The following is a 23,113-nucleotide window of genomic DNA, read 5'->3' as shown; positions in this document are numbered from 1 at the left end:
CCCGTGGGTGCACCGGCGCGGGGTAGAGCTCTACACGCGCAGAGCCGCCCGGACCGCCGCGCAGCGACGCCACAGGCCGCCGGGGGTACTGCAGCCCGCGGCGCTCTCGGGTGGGGCGAGGCGGGGCTGGGCGACGTCCGGGCGGCCTCCTATGGCTCTACGGGCCGCGCATGCCCGGTGCGCTGCTTTCGGCTCCCGGCAAGGACCTACCGCTCCGTCCGGCGGCTCCCGGGGGGGCCGCATAGCCGCGCGGGGTAGGCACCGGACCCTTGAGGCGCATCCGATGGCTGGAACCGGAGCGTGACCCCTGGTGCCCACCTCCGTCCCGCAACCTCCACCGAAGGTTGCCCAAGTTACTGCCTTGTTAAGTTGAGAAAAGCCTCAGAGACCAGCAGTAACTTGCCCAAGGCCACACAGCCGAGGCACAAACGAGTAATGGGGTCCAGGATTCCACTCTGCAGCCTCCACTCCCTGTGCCCCGGGACTGGGAGGATAAACTGGATTTCCATATGTGTGCCGTGGTGTAGCAAAGATTCAGATACGACTTATTGACCGCGCACGCAATCTTGGGCACCTTGGGCGAGGAGGCCTTTGTCCCACTTCACAGAGGAGCAAACCCAAACTACGTACGGCTCCAAGTTACTGGACATTTTTGAAATATTTCGAAATATTAAAAAAAAACAAGTCGCTTCCCGGGGGTTCTCCCGTTTACGCACGGGCCTTTAAGTGCCTGGGATTTACGAGTCTTTGTCCTCACCCCTCCTCCCCAAACGCTCGCAGGAAGTTCCTGACCTGGCTGTTAGAGACCTGGCCCTTTTCCAAGGCACAGCAGTGTCAGTACTTTCCTTTGAGACCCAAGATCCTCACTGGCAGAATCTCCGTCAACGGCTCCCTAAGAGAACACGGTTTGTAAGCGCCTAGGTTGACCTACGTTTACACTGCGCTTCGCAGGATCTCTACCCACGCTTTTCTCTATGAATAAAGCGAGCTCTCTTTCCTCTTCCTGTGCTAGATCCTACTCACGATTTAGAGCTCAGCTTCGGAGTTCCCTTCCCAGAGCCTTTCAGATCATCCTTTCACTCGCTTTGCACACTCTGCCAGATTACTCTACCCAGTTTTATCTTCCCCCAGCTTCTGAGTGGGTGCTGTCTCTCCAGTCCTGTCTGACTCTCTGCGACCTTATGGACTGCAGCCCGTCAGGCTCCTCTGTCCATGGAATTCTCCAGGAAAGAACACTGGAGTGGGTTGCCATGCCCTCCTCCAGGGGATCTTCCCCACCCTGGGATTGAACCCGAGTCTCTTCTGTCTCCTGCATTGGCAGGCATGTTCTTTACCACTAATGCCACCTAGGATGCCCCCCACCCCACTTCTAGCATTGCTTAATATTAATCATATATTCCATTAACTGTGTAAGATCTACAACTCCCAACAAAATGAATGCTCCCTGAAAGTAGAGCCTTATCTTGTTCCTCTGACCTCAGACCTAGCCTGCACCTGCACTAAACAGGCACTCAAGGAATGCTTGTTGAATAGATATATAAGCTCCCAGCCCTTACGCTCAATGCCTTATCTTGTTCACATGTCTTCCCTCCTCTCTCATATGTTAGGCAACTATATACGGGAGCTTGTATTAACTGTAAAAAATAGAAATTTATCCTATCAGGGTCTGGAAGTGAGCAGTCAGCAGAGCCTCGGTCCCTCTAAAATCTATAGGAGAGAACCACCCCCCCCCTTTTTTTTTTCAGCTTCTGATAGCCCTAGGCATTCCGTGGCTTCTGGCAGCATAACCCCAATCCAGGCTTGTCCTGACCTGGCCCTTTGCTCCCTAGATGTCTGTGTCCTCACATGATCTCTGAATCTCTTCTCCTCTTCTTTTAAAGACACCAGTCATATTGGACTGCAGCCCTCCTAAAGAAGGATTTCACCTTAACTACCTCTGTAATGACCCTATTTCCAAAGAAGTTCGCATTCACAGGAGTGAATTCCCATTCTCATTTACTGGGCTTTAATACCATTTGAGGGGGCATAACTCAACCTATAACAGAGGTGATCCATGGAACACTGAAAAGAAACTGGGCAACTAAGCTGGAGGGTGGGGGAAGAAGACAGGAAGGGCAGCCATAAAGTATAAGAAATGTGCACTGGCTGACCATCCAACATTTCTGGGTAAACTCTCCTGCATCAAAAGACCTCTAGGGGACAACACTTCAAATTTAAGGGTTTCCACAAGAGTGGTTTCTACCCCAGCTTGGCCCCTTTCCAGGTGATAAATACCCAATTTCCAGACCCTCCACAAAGCATTTTATCTCACTGTATAATAACTGGGCTCCTGAGAAATATAAACCTATCAGGGACTATGCTGAGCCTTGACCTGCCTTCTCTTTTTAAAGTTGACAATTGCTTGTGAGTAGGACCTATTCACTGAATGTTACAGGAGAAACTGAGGTTCATCCAGGTTAAGGAGCAGGCTCAAAGCTGTGTATATAACCAGCTCTAACTCCAGAGAAAATTCCAGGAAACCCAGAGGTACTCTTTGTCAGTTCTATGTGACTCAAGGGGGCAGAAATGTAACGCATGAGTGTGTGTTACACAGAGAAACAATGATTTGGGCTAAATTACAGGAAAAAATTATCTAACACTTATACTTAACAGTTTTTCCTGATTTGGCTTCTTTTGCCATCAGAGATTTCCAGGTTATTGCCATTTTAGATCCTTCAATTCTCTTCTGAAACCCAGCCCACTCTTCAGGGTGACTTTGAGCTATCTATTCCATTCTCTCTGATACGAACTGGCCATAAATGTGTTTTTCCAAGAAGAGGTTCACTAGCTTCTCAGTCCTAAGAGATAGAGGACCGGGAAGCACCCTTGTCAGCAATGACTCTGGCAGTGCAGAACAAGAATTACAGCTGCTGCTGGTGATCCACCTCTGGTTTGCCATTCTCTCTGCCAATTCTTGCTATTTCAGTGGTGGGCATTTTTGCCTGCTACTGGTCCTATCATCCTGAACAGCACTTCTCCATGTGGAACAAGTCCCAGCCCTGCCGGCCAACGTCCTTGAACCTGGCCTCCGACAGGAAGTTGCTGGAAACCAGTCTTGCTCCATCCGGAGACTTGAAATTAATTTTGGTTGTTTTTCCTGAACAAACTTCGCTTTCGGGTGACTCTACTCCCCCTTCCCCATCTGTTCCTAATTAGGAGAAACTGTCTTTTGTAGAGAGCAACATCGGAGTCAGTGATTATGGAGACTCTAGCAAAACAGTCCCTCTTCTTTCCTTGGGGAGGCGTGGTTCTATTCGAGGTATAGCTTCCTTCTGGAAGGTCAGAAGTGCAGGAGAGAGTAGTTCTCCCCACCCCACCCCACCCCCACCCCCGAAAAGATCCCTGGACTTCAAAGCAACAGGAGAAAACGCTGGCATGGCAAACTCCATCTCCAGGTTCTTCCACGATCACTGTCCCGTCTGACTCTCAAAACAACCTACATAATAAAAATAAGGCTCTGGGCTTCAGGCCTTAGGAAGCATCACTACGAACAAAGCTAGTGGAGATGATGGAATTTCAGTTGAGCTAGTTCAAATCCTAAAAGATGATGCTGTGAAAGTGCTGCACTCAATATGCCAGCAAATTTGGAAAACTCAGCAGTGGCCACAGGACTGGAAAAGGTCAGTTTTCATTCCAATCCCAAAGAAAGGCAATGCCAAAGAATGCTCAAACTGCCACACAATTGCACTCATCTCACACGCTTGTAGAGTAATGCTCAAAATTCTCCAAGCCAGGCTTCAGCAATACGTGAACCGTAAACTTCCAGATGTTCAAGCTGGTTTTAGAAAAGGCAGAGGAACCAGGGATCAAATTACCAGCATCTGCTGGATCATCAAAAAAGCAAGAGAGTTCCAGAAAAACATCTATTTCTGCTTTATTGACTATGCCAAAGCCTTTGACCGTGTGGATCACAATAAACTGTGGAAAATTCTGAAAGAGATGGGAATAACAGGCCACCTGACCTGCCTCTTCAGAAACCTATATGCAGGTCAAGAAGCAACAGTTAGAACTAGACATGGAACAACACTGGTTCCAAACAGGAAAAGGAATATGTCAAGGCTGTATATTGTCACCTTACTTATTTAACTTATACGCAGAGTACATCATGAGAAACCCTGGGCTGGAAGAAGCACAAGCTGGAATCAAGATTGCCAGGAGAAATATAAATAACCTCAGATATGCAGATACCACCACCCTTATGGCAGAAAGTGAAGAAAAACTAAAGAGCCTCTTGAAAGTGAAAGAGGAGAGAGAAAAAGTTGGCTTAAAGCTTAACATTCAGAAAACTAAGATCATGGCAACTGGTCCCATCACTTCATGGGAAATAGATGGGAAAACATTGGAATCAGTGGCCGACTTTATTTTGGGGGGCTCCAAAATCACTGCAGATGGTGACTGCAGCCATGAAATTAAAAGACGCTTACTCCTTGGAAGAAAGGTTGTGACCAACCTAGACAGCACATTAAAAAGCAGAGACACTACTTTGCCAACAAAGGTCCCTCTTGTCAAGGCTATGGTTTTTCCAGTAGTCATGTATGGATGTGAGAGTTGGACTTTAAAGAAAGCTGAGCTCCGAAGAACTGATGCTTTTGAACTGTGGTGTTGGAAAAGACTCTTGAGAATCCCTTGGACTGCAAGGAGATCCAACCAGTCCATCCTAAAGGACATCAGTCCTGGGTGTTCATTGAAAGGACTGATGTTTAAGCTGAAACTCCAATACTTTGGCCACCTGATGCGAAGAGCTGACTCATTTGAAAAGACTCTGATGCTGGGAAAGATTGAGGGAAGGAGGACAAGGGGACAACAGAGGATGAGATGGTTGGATGGCATCACTGACTCGATGGACATGAGTTTGGGTAAACTCCGGGAGTTGGTGATGGACTGGGACGCCTGGCTTGCTGCAGTCCATGGGGTCGCAAAGAGTTGGACACGACTGAGCGACTGAACTGAAACTGAAACTGGGTTTCAGGTCTGATGTTCCCCATCTTTGGAAAAGCAAATACCGAGACTCCGAGAGGTCCAGGGACTTCTTCGTCCAAGGTCCCGCGGCGAGGATGCAAAGAAGTTTCGAGAGTCGGGATTCGAACCTGGGTCTTCCAAGGCTAGTTTCTTCACGGCGGCTTTCAAGAAAGAGAGACACAGAGAGAGAGAATTTGGAAGGCTGAAGACGGGAGCTCCTTTGCTGCTCCTGGACTTGAAGCTCCACGAGGGCAGGGAGCAAAGGCCTTCTTCCTCTGGGCCCACGACCGCTAGTCTTGGGCCAACGATGTAGAAGCGCGACCGGGTGTCCTTTGGCGGGGGCGGGCCGCTCCCGGGGCCCAGCGTGATACCGCACCGCAGTGGATGTAGATGTTCTCAGGGCGAACGCTGAGCTCAGCTGCCCCGAGGATGCTCCGCGGGGATCTGTGAGCCGGCGGGGAAGGGCGCAGCCTTAGGGACCTCGGGCGCCGGGCGCGCTCCGGCCGGGCCTCCGCGCCGCACTGCGCACGCGCGGCGTCGCCGGGCTCCGCCCCCCGAGTAGGGACCTACAGCGGGCGCGGCGGAGGCGGCGGCAACGGCGGCCTGGCGCTGGCGGTGTAGATACCCTCCCACTCTCCGCGGGACCCAAACCAGCCGGCCCGGTGAGTGACTGAGTCGGTGGAGGCGCGAGGGTGCCGGGTCCCGCATGCGTGGAGCGGGCCCAAGGGTGCGGAGAGAGGCCGGGGGGCCGCGCGGATTGCAGGGTCCGGACGAGGCCGTGCCGGGCGCGGGCTGCCGGGGCCGGGAGGTGCGGGGGCTTGGCCCCCGCGTGCCCGGGGCCGCCCGGCCGGGGGTCTATGGCCGGAGGCCCCGGGGCAGACGCGAGGCGGCCGGGGGCTCGGGTTGGGCGCGGAGGAGGAGGAGGAGGAGGGGGCGGCGGCCTGGACGGGAAAGGGGGGAGGGGTCCCCCGCCGGGCCGGACCGGGTGTGGGAGGAGGAGCGCGGGGTTTGGATTCGGGGGAAGGGGGCGCGGAGCCAGGGATCGCGGACCCCCGGTGGTGGCCGTGGATCTGCGCGCCCGGCGCCCCCGCGCTCACCCGCCTTTGTGCCGCTGCGACCCCGCACGCTCGCCCCCGAAAGCGCCGGGTCGCGACCCTCGACTGCCGCGGCGGCAGCGTCCGGGCTTGCGGGACGCCGGGCCCGGCCTCCTCCGCCCGCCCCCCAGCGTTTTAAACGTTGCATCTCTCCTGGGAGAGCTCCTACCGGTCGGCTCCGAGCAGGAAGTGTCGTCAGGAGGGCCATTTTTAAAGCCTCCTGCGGGCCTCGGAGGTCCGCCTTGACGTGGTTCGGTCTCCGTGGCCAGAAGGACGCCCCCGCGCGCGCCGCTCCCCCCCCACCGGAAGGGGGCGCGGTGTTACCCCTCTGCGCCCCCAGCGCCTGCTCTTCCCCGTAGCCGCGCTGCGCGATGTGGACTCGCCCTGAATAACGCGAACCGTCGGTGTGCGCGTGCAAACAATAAACTGGAAAACCCGACTTGGCATTGTTTTTCCTTGGGAGTTTGGGCGCACGTGCCCAGGGAAGGGCTTGTCCATGGAGGGCCTTTGTGCTGGAGAGGGGCGTAAGGGGACGGTAGATGACGGTTGGTCTCCTTCTATAAATGCTGATGTCACTCTTTGGGGGACCTCACCCCAATCCCAGCTACTTTTGTATCTTACTGCCTTTGGGGGGTCTTTAGGCAGTTTAAAGCCAGAGACCGTGCAGGGTGCAAAAGAACGAAAATGCGCGAATCGAAAAGGGAAAAAAGCCAAAGGAGAGAATGAAAGAAAACACTTAAGTTCCTTTGTATACGTTGGTTATTCAGTGTATCCCGTGAAAATACCCTTGATTTTTAAAAACTGGGATAGTGAACAGTTTATTAATCTAAGGTAGGAAAATGAAAAGTGAAATACTAAGCACTGTGTTCTGTTTAAAAACAAACATCTACACGGCTAAACTGTTGTGTTAGATCCCTGAAACATTACCTCTTAAGCTTAGAATTGAAGCCACCAAGAGTGAGACAAAACCTTGGTCTCCAGGAACAGGCAGCCCTTTCCTGTGGAAGAAGAGCAGAGAGGATAGGAATCTGTTTATCTCTGAGTCAGGTATGCAAAGTTCATTCCAATCCCTGATGCATTCTCAGCTGGGGATACTGGCCCAGCAAATGGTGGTTTAAAAACCAGTATCCCAATATAGTCTGTTTAGGTAGAATACAAATGTTTGACTTTTTAAATTGTATCAATGTTATCCCTAACCTAGGATGCATTTTAAAAAGCTTTTTATTTTTTAATCTTGGATCTAATATAGCCTTGAAAAATAATACTTTTGTACATATTTAGCTTTGTTGTGCTGCTAAACATTTATTGCAAGGTGCTTCTTGGAAACAGACAAAGGAGGTCATTATTTATTGGGCCTCCTCCTTCATGCAAAACTAATGTAGATTTTTAAAAGTCCAGTTGCTGCTGCTGCTAAGTCGCTTCAGTCGTGTCCGACTCTGTGCGACCCCATAGACAGCGGCCCACCAGGCTACCCTGTCCCTGGGATTCTCCAGGCAAGAACACTGGAGTGGGTTGCCATTTCCTTCTCCAGTGCATGAAAGGGAAAAGTGAAAGTGAAGTCGCTCAGTCCTGTCCGACTCTTCTCGACCCCATGGTCTGCAGCCTACCAGGCTCCTCTGTCCATGGGATTTTCCAGGCAAGAGTACTGGAGTGGGGTGCCATTGTCTTCTCCAAAAAGTCCAGTAATAGCGATTAAAATAGATATAGGTCTACTGATCTCTTCACTTGAAAGTAAGGGGATCTGGGCCAATTTATGAGAAAGAAGAACACAGAACGTTGTTATTGTCACCAGGAAGGCTGACATTTTTTTCATTCATCGACTCATTCAGCCAATACACATGAGTGCCCTGTGTGACCAATCCTCTGGTAAACAGGGTCCCCACCAGTGAAGCTTTCTCAGTTTCAATTGTTCCCAAGCAGCCTGACACAGACGGCATTTTCTTTGTTCACGTATTCAGACTCAGGCAACTGCAGTCTCTAGAATGCATCCTGGGGATGAAGTGGCTGGAGACCATCCGATCCATACATTCTCATCCTAGGGTAGGGAGTGGGGAGGCATCAGAATGACCTGGGAAGAATTGGGAGCCTTGTGCCCGAGCCCACCCCTGGAGAAGTGCAATCTGAGTCATTCTTCCACCTGAGTCCTGGGAAGCCTTTTTCCCTTTTATTTTGAGCTCCCTTGCTGGAGAAGTGCTTTAGGGGCTCTTCCCCCTTTTTCTCTACAAGTAAGAAGGACATGGAGAAACCAAGGCTACAGTGACACAGGACTCAAACCCCAGTGTCTGGCTTCTGTTGCAGGACCTTTGTATGGTGCCTCACTGCCTCCCAGGGTTCTGAGCCTACGTAGAGGCCTGTGTCAGAGCCTGAGGTTAAGACCAGAGGGGACTTGGTGCCTGATAAGAGAGGGAAGAGCCCATGGGACTTGCTCTGCTTTTGACTCACTCAGCTGCTCAATGGCTCCAGGCAGGAAATAAGAATGGTGCCCAACTGTGACTGCTGTTCCCAGCCTCCCTCAGCAGGGTAGCAGAAAGAATTTAGGGTAGACGCCAACTGACCAACTCCGTGACTTGGGAAAAGCCAATTTCTCCGGAACTTACAAGAAGCAGGGAACTGGAGGGAGCACTTTGGGGAGTAACGGAGGTAATGTATGAATCTGCCTCCATATCCCATCCCCCGCTTCCACCTGACTTTGGCTGCAGTGCCCAGCCTTCGTAACACAGCCGGCCACTGAGAGCATCTGCATCAGATCACTAGTGTGGCATTTACCAGCTCCCTGAAAGCACCTGTTTACTTCGCTGCATCCCTCATCCACACTTTCTTAAAGACAGCAGGCTGGGCAGGGGTCCGGTAAGCAGCCCTGACTCAGGCCCCTTGTGCTCACGCTGTGCCAGGCAGGTTTCAGTTTCCTAGAGTCTGCAAAGGGGTTACTGTCATTATATACTCCACAGAGAGCATCAGTGATGATGTTTCCAAAGTCAAAAGTCTGATAAGCAAGGGTCTACCAGAGTCTACCTGCCTGCTAGTGTCGTTACAGTTAAGGCAGTGGCCTTGCCTCACCTCCAGGCGCCCAGGGATGAATTGGTGTGTGAAAGGCACGGGAGTGTTGATACAACACTTGCTCCGCTGCACCTGTAATGTCCAGTGAGGGTTCTCAGCCTTGACTGCATGTTTTTAAAACACATGGCAAGCTTTTAAAACACTCTGAGCCTTCCCCCCAACACACGGGGGGGCCCAGGCATCATTGTTTTTAAAGCACCCCAGGTCAATTTACTATGTAGAAGAGTGACCAAACATCACAGAGACCCCGTTAAAGAAGTGTAGCATCCCAGACAGACTCTGACAGCTTGACTGCCCTGATGCAGCCAAGGTTAAGAATCAGCGGGAGGCAATTTTTCTTTGTTTAATTATACTTTTTTATTTAACTCTTACTTCATTTCTTCTACAAAACTTTGACTTTAAGGCAAAAAAAATGGAGGGAAGTACCAAGATGTATTTGTCCTTCATTTTTATCACCTTTAGAGACCTGAAGTCACTAGGAGCGTTTAGTAAGTAGGACTGCCTAGTGTGTGAAAGTGGAAGTCACTTGGTCATGTCCGACTCTTTGCGACCCCATGGGCAACACAGTCCATGGAATTCTCCAGGCCAGAATACCGGAGTGGGTAGCCTTTCCCTTCTCCAGGGGATCTTCCCAACCCAGGGATTGAACCCAGGTCTCCTGCACTGCAGATTCTTTACCAGCTGAGCCACAAGGGAAGCCACCTTTCTTAAAATGCTAACAAGAGCATAGTTGCCTCTTAAGTTGTTTTTTTTTCCCACGTGTAGAACCCTGAGTTTTGACACTAGTCATATTCTTTGTTTAGAAATGTTATCTCTCAAACTGTTGCTCACAAATAATAACTTCTTTTGTTCTCTGCTGCTGTCTCAGTTCACGTGCTCTGCAGTGTGTAGTCTGTCCCTAGGGAACTCCCTTTGTGGACTGGTGAGTGGGGGAGAAGAGCCTTGCCTCCAGCCAGAGACCTTTATCGCATTAGGCTTATTTGTTAAACTAAGAATCTGCTCCTCTGATGGCTGGAATCTTCTACACTTGAAGGAATCTTTCTTAACCAGAAACACATTGGCTTATTTCTTGACAAAACCTGTAGTTTCCCAAACATAAGGCTACCTGCTAGCTGTATACACCATTTCCTCACGTCAGTCATGTCAGTTAGGGTGGTACTCCCATTTTACAAGTGAGGAAACTCAGGCCAAGAGAGGTTAATGAGTCCAGAATGACAGAGCTCCAAGTCAAAACCTAGGTTTTGAACCTTGCTCCTGGTAACCCACGGAGATTGCCCTTTCCACTCTAGTGCCCTTTCTTTTCACCTGGAAAGCTGAGGAGTTGGAACACAGGCTCTCTTGCCCAACCTTTTTGCCTCATTCTGTGTGTCCCAAGTGATACACTTGGATTCAGAAGGAAATCTAAGATCCCAGAGGTGTACATTTGTCAGCAACATTTAGAAGCCTTTTTTGCCATCAAGATGGCTATCAGTTCAGTAATTTGAAGTGAAAGTAGATGAGCAAAAAGAAAATACTTCATTAATGTTTTCCATTGTGTAGATCTATTTACCATTCAGTTCAATTCTGATGCTTTGTCTGAAAAACTTCTTGGTGAGTGAGGCGATTGTTTCTCCTTGAATGCTGACTTACTGGGGAGGTGTTGGCAGTTTACACAGCTAATGTTGGACTGTTACCTGATCAGGTATCACTCATTTACATGCTAATGGTCACTTAGGGGTAGACTGTTTTAAATTTTTGGTTATTGAGACACGTTAGAGTAGCCTGTGCTCTCTATGGCTCAATAGACAAGATGAAAGGATTCCTGTCTTCGAAGAACTTTCTCATTTGCTTCTCTGTCCAAGAAAGGATGCAGTCAGCCAGCTAAAATTTACAGAGTTTGGTGGGTATCTCATGAACATAAGATATACGTGATAATCCATGTAGCATACATATGATTTAATTGCCTAGCATGTTTTTTTTTTTTTTAATTTTGCACATTAACATCGAGTGTGGGAACACATTCATTTGCTATAGGGATAATGCACAATTCAGCTGAGCTTGAAGAGGAAAAAGTCAGTACACTGGATTATATGGAAACCTAAATTGTAGTGAGCACTCTTGCAGATAAAGCATCTTTTTCTTGGCAACTATAAGCACCTTTTGGCCTGTTTGCCACTAAGGCAAGGTGGATGGCTTGACCCCAGAGGTGAATTCTCTTTTAGACAGTACAGCCTGGCAACTATAATTAAAATTATAAAATGAGATTCACTGTGTACTCCAGAAAAAGCCAGGTAGCAAAGAAGCACATGTTTTGGCCCCTTGGACTATTTATGTGATAGGCATCATTTCTTCTTCTATTTTCTTCATTAAAACAGGGAAAATCGTATTTTTAGCAGTTGTGTGTGAGTGACTTGGAACCTGAGTGCTTATGGTCACACTGTCACATTCAGTCCTCGTGAGATATAGTAGTAGTTCAGCCGCTCAGTCATGTCCGACTCTTGGCGGCCCCATGGACTGTGCGGCACGGCAGGCTTCCCCTGTCCTCCACTGTCTCCCAGAGTTGCTCAAACTCCTGTCCATTGAGTAGGTGATGCCATCCAACCATCTCATCCTTGGTCGACCCCTTCTCCCGCCTTCAATCTCTCCCAGCATCAGGGCCTTTTCTAATGAGTTGGCTCTTGACGCCATGTGGCCAAAGTATTGGAGTTTCAGCTTCAGCATCAGTCCTTCCAATGAATATTTTAGTAGGTACTGCTACGGTCCATTTAACAGTTGCACAGTTGGACAGTTCGCTTCAGGTCAGGCCTGGAAAGCGATGGGATAGGCTTGGAAACCCTATGATCTGATTCCAGAATCTGCTGCCTTAAACCTTGTTTTCCTGCTTTTTGTTCTTCTATTGACACTTTACATGTCCAGTATTTAGGAGTCAGATGCTTCCTTTTTAATAAAAACTTACATACCCTTCATGATTTTTATACCCTCAATGTCACTGGACTGGTTTCTAACAAACTTAACGTTTTTTCTCCATCTGGCCCCCCAAATAAATTTTTAAGTCACCAGGTCAAGTGAGCTCCAAGTCAGAAGGCAAACCTGGCAGTGCTGGGTGCTGCTGCTGGGCTTTTTCCCAGGAAAAGGCAAGACTCATTCTAGTGGAAGCACACTTGTCACATGTTGTGTGCCACCTCTTTGTTCATGGAAGTCAGCTTTCACTGATGCTGGAGGTAATCGTGCATTAAAAAGCACACTTTTCGCCATTTAAACATGGGCAACTGAATATTAACTTTTACTTATCATGTCCAAAGTTAATAGTACTAAGTATCTTCTGTGTTTTTGAGAGCCTTCCTAAATAAACTTTAAAAAAGTATGTCTCTAGTCCTAGGAGATCCAATGCAGAGAGATGTTGTAAAGGGTACCTTGAGTTTGGAAGGTAGGTGATCCCTGAGACTGATGTTACTCATAATTGGTTAGTGGCCTCTCAGCATCTGGCCTACACATGACCCTTACATCTGCAGTGTTTTGTGTAATCCTTGGTCGTCAGTTCACTGGGCAGTAATCTGCCAAAGGGCCCAGGTTCACAGGTGGCTGTACCTGAGTGTGAACCAGGTAGAGAAAGGGGCATGGAGGGAGCAAGGTCCTGGGAACCTGTTACTCAGGTGTGCTTGGCACAGCCTCAGGAGTGTCCAAGTGTAAATGCCAACACCAGAGCCATCTCGTTCTTCCACTGCATCCATTTACCTCTGTCTCGGGATGCTACATTGAGATCTTTTTCACCGTGACTAGCTGCACATGTTATGATGGTCAAAGAGAATTTTGTTTTGAAGAAGCTGGACATCTTTTGTCACCTGAATGGAGGGAAGTACCAAAGTAGAAACTGCGTAGCTTTGAGACTGGCTTAGAAGCCAAGAAGGTACTTTGAAGCAGGTGACATCATTGGGTCATGGCCTAGCACCTTGACTCCCCCATTAAACTGTATTTTCTAATCACAGCTCATGGTTCGTATTGGCGCTCGCTTCTGTGGATTCCTTATTCAAAATAGCTGCTGGCATGGCCTTGCAGAAGCACCTCCAGGAGGCCCCTGCACTGCCGAGGCACTGAGTAGCTGTGGTTAGTTCTCTAGACTTTCTGCCAGTAAGGTGTTCCCCACTTTTTGCTAAGGTCTTTATCACCTAGTCCAAGTCTCCAGTCCAGGAGGAATGACACTTCCACCTTTCAAAAAGATTTGGAGAGGAAATGGCAAAACTGCTTTTTTTGTTTTTGAAAGAGTTGGTAAGCAGATTGTACCAGGCAAGCAAGTTACTCCCCCCTTTTCCCTCCCTCCCTCTCTTTCCTTTCTTATCTCTCCTCTTCCTGCTCTCCTTCCTCTGTCTCTTTCTTGCTCACTCAAGATTATGAGGCTGGTATGCACATCTTGTAAACAGAATTGAGATGGGACAAGAGAGGGAAGGGGCAGATAAATGAATGGTCTATCAGGGATTCAGTGGTTTGTAGCTCCAAAGTCAGGATTTAAGAAAGTTACAGGGATGCTGGTTTCAGTTTTATTGAAGGGTAAATTGTGGACAGTGAAACTGCCCAAAAAGGGAAGCAGTTTGGGCAGTTATTCGAGCATCAACTGCATGAACAGCTGGCGAAGATGGGTTAAAAGATTGAAGTGTTGCTGCAAGTCTCAGCCAGTGATTTCTGATAGTGCCTTTTCATCAGAATTACATGAGTGACCATGGGCACCTCTTCCTCCTCTCTCTCCCACTGCAGTTTAGATTCGTGAGCTTTGGGGTGAAGCCCAGGAGGATTTGTGTTCACTGTGATTCTGTGGCTCCTCCAGATTCAGGAACCACTGGATCAGATCCCCTTTTCAGCCTCTGCACTTCTCGGACCAGTGGTTTTCGTAGGCTCTGCCTGCAGCTGTTGCTTCCTCTGTTTTAGCAGGATGGAAATGCCAACTGAACATGTGGCTGATGGTAGCATTCTTAGATGATCAAACATGTATGACTTCAGCCTTTCAGACTTACTTTTGTGGCCCTTGGCTTGTGAGCAGGGTGTCAGAAGGAAAAGGTGAATTCCCATTCTTGTTTCTGCCCATCTGAACAGACACTGAGGCCTTGTGTGACTCTTGACACTTGGGGAAGCGCTTGAAAAGTACATACGCATTGTCTTGTATTCTTTAACGCTTTAGTTCTCATGCAGCTCTGTGGAGGAAGCTGGGTAGGTGTCTGTAATTCTGATTGCCAGATTAAAAAAAAAAAAAATGAAGCAATAAAGGTTGAAAGTGTTTTGTTTTTTTTTTAAGGTAATGAAAGGAAGGCTTTCCACAGATCCCAAACTAAAATGGTTTTTGCTTCACTGCTAGTTCTGTGTATGCTGAAAAAAGAATGTGTTGAAAGATAACTATTTTTATGTGAGAATCACTGCATTGCCCATGTTGTGGTACTGGCTCCAGATGACAAGAGTGCAGTCCTGGCAGCCTCCGTCTCCCCATCTCCCTGCTGCCTTCATTTCACCCTCCCGGCCCCGGGTCCCTGCAGCAACTGGAGGCAGTGGCTGGAATAAAGGTCAGGCCATGTAGTATCTCGGCTCCAGCCTCTCTGCACGTCTCCCTCATGTGCGGGAGAAGCCACGTCTTCACAATACTGCACTGTTGGTCTTCCCTGGACCCGTCTCCCCTTCCCCTGACCAGATCTGCTGACCCCCACCCAGCACCCCCTTTCGTGTTCACTGACCCCCAGCCTCCTTGCTATCGCTCAGGTGCTCCAGGCCCACTTCCTATAGACCTTCGCCCTCCCTCTGCCTGAAGTGCCCTCTGCCCAGGCTGCCCAAGGTCTCTGCTCCAATGTCAGCTTATCCTCAGGCCTCTCCTGACTGTCCACACCTCCACACCCCAGCCCTCAACCTCATCCGATACTTATGCCCTGTCCTCTTTGCCTAGTTTTATGGTTTGTTTTCCCCAATCACTGGCCACCTTCTGCCAGATAAAGGTACACTTGTTGTCTCCTCTCTCTGCACTCTCATGAGGGGAGGGACGAATTTATTTCTCATCACTGCCCTGTAGGAGCTGGAGCAGTGCCTGGCACCTGATAGATGCTCAGTAAGATGTGAAGTGGGTATTTGTCTGCCTTCTGTCGTCAGGATGTTGTTGGCTTCCTAGCACTTGTGCAAGCAAATGGGGTGCACGAGAGAGAGCTGGGATTCATGCTCGTGATTCAGTGTACATAGAAACCAATGGACCCCAGAGCCAGTGTCCTGGCTCTACCACTTGTGCGTGTTTAGAAGCTAAAGTGACAGATGGTATTAGGGAGGTTGATACAAAATTACACTTGTGAAATTGCTAGATGCTCTCAATGACACTTAAAAGTAACTCACTCAGCAAAGGCCATCCCAAGTGACTGCCACGATTATTACCCTGCTAAAGTGATGACTTTTAAAGGGTAAGATGACTTTCGGTTGAGGCTTGTTATTTGCCAGTTCTTGTACTACGTACTATGTATACCAGGACTTCCCTGGTGGCTCAGCTGGTAAACAATCCGCCTACAATGAGGGAGACCTGGGTTCCATCCCTGGGTTGGGAAGATGCCCTGGAGAAGGGAACGGCTACCCACTCAAGTATTCTGGCTTGGAGAATCCCATGGACTGTATAGGGTTGCAAAGAGTTGGATACAACTGAGCGACTTTGACTTCACTTCTTTGTACTGTGTTACTGTCAACATGTGCACCAAGATAATAGGTGAAGATTTAGCATAAAATTCCCAAGGTCACTGAAGTAGAGGGTAAGTCTGGAAACATGTTAGCTAAGCTAAACCCTAAGTTCATGCATTAATCATGCTTTATGATTTATTTTCCCCTTAGTGTTGCCTGGAATATCAGAGAATTGGAAGCAGTCACGTTTGAGGACCCTAACCTGCTTTATGAAGAAAGATAATTAAGTATGCTCCTAGGTACCCTGCCACAAAGCATATCAAGGATGCTTCCTGAGGATTTTATCATATGAAATCTTTCTGGATTTCAGCAGGCTTTTTAGAAATGCAAATGAAGAGATGAAGGACATTGGACAGCAACTCTATAGCACACCAGTGGGTGACGGACGCAATGCCTTGACCATGTCACCCAAACAGCCTAATGCTCATCGAGGGACTCGACCAGACAGACCGGACGCTCAGACTGTTTTGTATCAAGGCTCCGAGGCAGAGTCTGCTGCCATGACCATTGCTACGTGTGTAAAGTGCAAGAGTGTGCATGAAGTACCACTTCAGGATCTGAAAAAGGGTATTGGACAAAGCCAGAAGGAGGACAAATATGTTTGCTTCAGATGCAACCTTGGTGCAGCCTCTCCCCATTTCCACTTTGTGAACAACAGTCGCAGTGCTACTCAAGTAGGAAATAAACCTGAAGCCATCTCAAGTTCTGTCAATCACAAGTTTAAGGTAAGGAACTTCAAGCCAGGCAAATACTATTGTGACAAATGTCGCTTTTCCACAAAGGACCCTCTGCAGTACAAAAAGCACACACTTCAGCACGAAGAGATTAAGTTTGTCTGTTCTCACTGCGGCTGCATTTCCTACACGAAAGGGGAGTTTCAGAGACACCTGGTGAAGCACACAGGCGTTTTCCCTTATCGGTGTGAGTACTGTGACTATGGTGCTATCAGAAATGACTACATCGTCAAACACAGGAGGAGAGTCCACGAGAAGACGGGGGCAAAACGGCCGCCCAAAGCCGTCGCCAGGCTGGAGCCAAAAAGGATCAGCGCCTCCAAGCAAAACCCAGAGCTTTCAAAAACTTCCAGTCCCAGGACTGCATTTCAAAATAAGTTGTCAGATCAGCTCTCAAGGTTCTCCCCCCACGCAAGTAAAGACAGGACGCACAGCATCACATTGTTACCCGAATCCAAAGACTACCAGAAAGACGTGGTGTGCATCCCACACAAAGGGGCCCTGTCAGAGCCCACTGAGGTCAACCTGCTGGAGAACAAAAGTGTGGAGGTGGAGGTCTTGTCCCCCTCTAAAGAGCCCGTGCAGCCGGGGATGCCGTTAACGGTGGTGGCGCCAGCCGAACTCGTCGTCCCCGCCAACTGTCTAGCCCAGCTGATGGACGTGAAGGTTGTCAACGGAACGCAGCAGCTCGTGCTCAAACTGTTTCCCCTGGAAGAAACCAACAGCCTCGACGCCAGTGGAGGTGATGGAGGTAGTTCCGAACGTGGGCCTAAAGAGAGAGGTGCAAGCGAGCAGGAAAAAATGGCTTCCACAGAGCGCACGCAGCCCCTCGAGATCGAAGGGACTGTCGGAAAACTTGCAGGCATCGGTAGTCTACAGTCGTCAGTTCAGAAGCCGCTTAAAAATGTAAAGTGGGTGAGGTCTTACGATTTTTTCATGCCAAATTCTGGCAGGCACAGCAGCGGAGAATCCCTGCTCAACCCAGGGAGAGTTGAGAGTTTGCAGAAAAAAGGTTACACGTATCCCCATAGAGCTGCTCTGCCTTCCATTGCCTTCAAAGGCCATTCTCCATTATCTCTAGTGAAAAACGGTGTCTTACGTAGTCTTGGAGCTTCATCAAACTCTTTTCCATATAAAGCTGCCCTTTCTTTTGCTGAAGACAGGAGAAACTTACCCAGTGACCCTCAGCAGTTATTTCCTGTCTCTGCACCGCCTGCAACAATTTCCTTCTCTGGAGAAAAGGACTCACTGCCCCTATGTCCGAATGACTTAGGCTCTAGGAATGAGATCAGCCTTCCTGCAAAAACGGTCACCCCTCCCAGGAAGCTGCAAGACAACCAGACACAGGAGTACGAGGCAGTTTCAAACGCAGGCCAGGTTTCCTCTCAACACAGAAGTGAGTATTTACACATCAACATAATGGGAGAAGACAGAGTCAGAGCCCAACAGTCCGGGGATAAACCTCTGGAATTAAAGAATCCCGACCAGACTAATGACCCCTTTGATGGCCCAGTCATCTCCTCTGTCTTTTCTCTGAGCTCTGGATCTGAAAACGTCCCTGAGGGTGTCAAGTGGAATAGTTCAACATCCAAAATAAAGTCAATTGAACTCTTGCGCAGAAAGATAGCCCAGTTAATCGAATCCTGTGGGAAGCCTTCATCTCTGGCTGCAAACAGCACCCATCGACATTCTGCAGGGAAGGCGTCTAAGGTCACGTCAAAATCCACGCCTGAAGGCATCCAGGAAATTAACGTGTCCTTCACCAGCGCTGGCTATTCCACGGGCACACTCCCCAGACCTCAGGATGCTGGTGGCATTAGTGAACAGCTCGCACACCAGCAGGCGTATCCACAGCTTGTCGAAGGCAGCAGTGGGAAAACCGAAAGCAGAGTGACCAAGAAGCCACACGTGGCTACTCCAGTGTTGATCCCCAAGGGGGCCGTGTTGAGGGTTCTTAATTCCTCTGAGGATTCCCAAGTCATAGAGGCAACCTGTGAAGCACCTGTCAACATCACATGCACTGAGACGCAGTTAATAAAGCCCATTCCGCTCTGCCCAATGAAACGGACAGACCCGGATATACAGTTTCTGACGAGTGAAAGTAGGCCCATAGATATGTCCCCAAATCATGATCTGTCTTTTCGGCCTAAATCACGAAAAGAGAGTGCCCATTGTAGCACCATGCCCAAAAAACCTGGATCCATGCACGGCCCACAAGGAAGCAGTGAAATGATCAAGCAAGCAAAACTGTTTCCCAGAAGTCTTCCCATCAGTAAAAATAAACCCAGACAAATCAGCTCATCCAAGAAGAAAAGCAAAATCCAGACTGACCCCAGCCGCTGTTTCAGGGATCCTTCCATTTTTCAGGTTGCAAGACAGCTTCGACTTATCGCAGCTAAACCAGACCAGTTGATCAAATGTCCCCGTCGGAACCAGCCCGTTATCGTGTTAAACCATCCTGACGTTGACTCACCGGAGGTGTCCAATGTGATGAAGGTAATAAACAAGTACAAAGGCAACGTCCTCAAGGTGGTGTTGTCGGAGAGGACTAGGTGTCAGTTAGGCATGAGGCGGCACCATGTCCGACTGACCTACCAGAATGCGGAGGAAGCCAATCAGATCAAAAGGCAAATGATGCTGAAAATGAAATTGAAGAAGGTTCATAAAAACAACTACCAGGTGGTGGATTCGTTGCCTGATGACTCATCGCAGTGTATATTTAAGTGCTGGTTTTGTGGGCGACTCTACGAGGACCAGGAAGAGTGGATGAGTCACGGCCAGCGGCATTTGATAGAAGCAACCAGAGACTGGGATGTTCTTTCTTCCAAGGGCAAATAAGTGAAAAACCGGTCTCAGAAGCATGGTGTTTTTGCTCCCTTTCAGTTGGTCCTGGTTTGGGCGGTTTGGTTTGTGTCCCCCCCGACTCAGTGAGGGAAATAGAGTATGCAGGAATGGGAGGGCGGGTCAGTCTTGAGATCCTCCTGGGAATGCGGAGAGCCACGTGTCAGAGCCCAAGCCGGGTGCCTGGACCTCAGAAGGGTCTGTGTCCCTGAAGGAGTGTGCACAGATTCACATATATGCATTTGTTTGGGGAGAATTTTCAGTGGGATCTGAGATTTCTCTTCAGTCAGCAACCTTTTTCTGAGTAGATAACACATCTTTTCTTATCCATTCAGAGGGGCAAGTTTAGAACGTTTAACATACGCTTTATATAACAAAATGCTACTGAAGAATTAAACCCAGACCCTGGTGTGCACATCCCTTTTTTGTGTGTGTGTGTGTGTTAACTCATCTCCTAAACTTTTGGTACATAATGGAGATACATTTGCTACTTCATTTTCTTAAATTTGGTTATAAGAAAGTGGCATTCTTTTCAATCCCTCACCCACTCTGCGGTGTTGCTGAGTGTTCACTGTAGCACAGAGAAATTGTGCTTTGGTTGACCCCTTTAAAGCATGATTCCAAAGGTTGGCCTGAGTTTGCAACAACAGCAGATGTTAGGGGAAGAATAAAAGATTTTCAAGCTTTTGCTTTCTTTTCAAGTACCTTGATTTATGATGGTGGGGGAAGGGAATGTGCCTTTTTGGAAGAAGAAAAAGAGAAAATACCTAAAGTTGTCTCCTGTTTGCCCTTACCATTCTCCTGAAAGTCGGTTGAGTAATACATGTCCACTGTGAGTGAACAGGCTCTTTTGAACTCAGATGAAGTTTGGGGGGACAAGTCGAGGTAGGATTGGGAAGCAGGTTGGGGCTTTAGTGAGACTGTGAGTTTTGGTTGGGTTCCCCACAAACCAGGGCTGGGTGCTGCACGCTCTGTCTTCCTCCACTACCAGTGGGTCAGACGCTGCCCCTCCCTCCCCCATCCCACTCCACCCCCCCACCCCCACCAGGTCATATTCTGCCCTCCCTTGGTGGGTTTTCTGAACAGGCCCTCTTGTGGAATAAGACCGTGTCCCCACTCACCTGTCCACTCCTTAAGATTTTTCCTTCATGGAAACACTGTGAACAGGCAGGAATCCACAAACTGGAAGCCTCCCCACTGTCTTTATTCAAGTTCCAGGAACACTGTACCCAGTTTTCATCAATGGTAATTTCTAACTGATCTCAGCTGCAATCAGGCCTTCCCTGTTGGTCACCCCACTTGGGAAGCAGCTCCGAGAACACTCCAGCTCCCCTCCACCAGCAGTAGGCAGGGCTGGTGCTGGTCTCCACAGCCCGCCCTCTGCACCACCATGGCTGCATGGGCAGATGGATGGCTTGGGAAACACAGCTCCACCTGGGTTGTAGTCCTCACATGCCAGCCAGCCCCAAGCCGGCCATAACGCAGAGCACAAATGCAAGGCAGCCCCAGTGCACGTGTTCTCCTTTTGTATTCCGTGGAGAGCCAGGGGCGATTATGTCTGAAAAGGGCATGAGCAGGCTTCTTGTTGGCTTGTCAGTTGAAGGCTTCCTGATCCTTTTCCATGTGGGGAAGTCTTAGGTTATGCTCTGATACAATTGATTGTAATACTTTGTAGTTGGTTCTCATTACGGATAAATTGACGTGGCTTGTGTGCAGTTTAATACATAATCATTACGTTGGTTTATTGGTTAGTTTTTTATTGAAATTTGAAACTTGGGTTTTTTAATATGTGTATATACATGTGTACACATATATTTTTTACCATATGAAGACTGTGGTAGCTAATTTTCTGATTTCCTATTTTATAATGGAATTTATGTGGGCTGGAAAAATATAAAGCATTTTATATTCTAGAAATAATTTATTTTGGAAGTACATTTTTATAATGGTCTGATCTTGTTTTTAGAAAATGAAAGCACAGTGATGGGTCCAATTTCCATGAACAGATGGGTGTATTGTTTCAGTACAGTATATAGTCCTTGTGCATTTCTAGTTGGTGCTTTTTGGGAAATGGGTCATGTGTACCACTTCACTACATAAAGGAGAGCATTTTTAAGTTTTATCCACAGAAGACTTGTTATGCCCCAACCCCCTAGCATGAAAGAAGGCTCTTAAGAGTTGAGGGGAGAAGAAAACGCTGTAATTTTATTTTTTTCCTCCTTCTATACCTCACTGCTTGGTAGCATCTTTCCTGAAAGGCTAGACCTTGACCTTCCAGGAAAGATGACCTTGAATCAGGTCAGAGTGTTAAGTGTCAACATGAAGAATTCACACTTGGCAGCATCAACTGTTTTTCAAGTATTACCTAAAAGTCAGCTTATGTACTTGTACAGAGCAAAATTTTGTGAGTAGAATATGTAGCTAGGCTTCTTGAGATTTTTAGAATGACAGTACCTTTTAAGGAATTAAGAGGGCTTCCTGAAAGTCATAAAAAAATGAGAAAGCAAAACATGTCTTCCCTATATAAGAACCTTAGAAAATATTGTGTTAACATGTAGCTTAATGTCATGAAACAAACAAAATTGGAGAAGGTAGAGGCAGAGCTGTGTTGAGTATTTGTCAACTTTCTTACCTTAATTTTGAAGGATCTCTACTCAGTAAATGTTATTCATAGTTCTTACTACAAAAATCATTAACTTATTTTTTAAAGTAGATTTTCTTACTTTGGGGGATCAGGAATGAGACGACCTTCTTATATTTATGATGACAGTGAAAAACTTTTTTAACATACCCAGAGGCTATTTTTGGAGAAGGCAATGGCACCCCACTCCAGTACTCTTGCCTGGAAAATCCCATGGACGGAGGAGCCTGGTGGGCTGGAGTCCATGCTAAGGGTCGGACACGACTGAGCAACTTCACTTTCACTTTTCCCTTTCATGCTTTGGAGAAGGAAATGGCAACCCACTCCAGTGTTCTTGCCTGGAGAATCCCAGGGACGGGGGAGCCTGGTGGGCTGCCATCTATGGGGTCGCACAGAGTCGGACCCAACTGAAGTGACTTAGCAGCAGTAGCAGCAGAAGCTATTTTACTCAAATTTTTAATCCCCAGTCCAAAACACTTTGTGAGTCCCTCTTACGGGCCAAGAGCTGTTGGTCGAACTAAACTGAACACAATGTATTAACCCTCCAAAGTTCCATCCCTCTTTTTTTTTTTTTAGGACATAATGATGTAAGCCACTCCAGAAAACGAAGATGTGATGCTGCTCAGCCTTTGGGATATTTTTTGAATCTGTCAGTGTCCAATTGAGCAGAAAACAAAACATCACATAACACGTTGTAAGCATTATTATATGTCCTGCATTAACAGTCTGTGTGTCTGCTGCTCTGACTTTGAAACACGTTATGTATATAGATAGAGACGTTGGCGTAACTTTTGTTAAATAAAACAACTGTAAAATTGTCTCCGTCCTTTGATTTCACATGTTCTATGAGTTGGCTATTACACAGCTGTCCTGTGATACATTTCTAAACTACATAAAAGCATCAGTCTACACAGCACAGGTGCTTTGGATTCCATGAAAGTATTTTAAATTCGATGCGCTGCTGGTTAACCAAACATGACCTGAAATGAGGCCAGGTGACATTTTTGTTTGCTTTGACTTACCCTCACAAGAGATGCTGGGTTGAGCAACAGTAGCAATTTTCATAGCGTGGTCCTCATCAG

At 48.0% G+C, this 23,113-nt stretch overlaps 1 protein-coding gene across 1 annotated transcript; it reads left to right on the top strand.

The window, feature by feature from the left end:
• Nucleotides 1-5,546: 5,546 nt before the first annotated feature.
• ZNF518B (zinc finger protein 518B) lies at nt 5,547-22,849 on the top strand. The gene is made up of 2 exons (XM_070372697.1): nt 5,547-5,660; nt 15,966-22,849. Exon 2 carries the CDS (start codon nt 16,154-16,156, stop codon nt 19,385-19,387), a length of 3,234 nt encoding a protein of 1,077 aa, XP_070228798.1. The 5' UTR covers nt 5,547-5,660; nt 15,966-16,153; the 3' UTR covers nt 19,388-22,849.
• The last annotated feature ends 264 nt before the right edge of the window (nt 22,850-23,113 follow it).

Source organism: Bos mutus, chromosome 6, assembly GCF_027580195.1.
Source record: "Bos mutus isolate GX-2022 chromosome 6, NWIPB_WYAK_1.1, whole genome shotgun sequence".
Lineage (NCBI taxonomy): Eukaryota > Metazoa > Chordata > Mammalia > Artiodactyla > Bovidae > Bos > Bos mutus.
Note: the sequence above shows the minus strand (reverse complement) of the source record. Positions and strands in the feature narration are given on the sequence as shown.

Coding starts and splice junctions, on each gene's coding strand:
- ZNF518B (XM_070372697.1), top strand. CDS start 16,154: ATGAAGGACATTGGACAGCAACTCTATAGCACACCAGTGGGTGACGGA.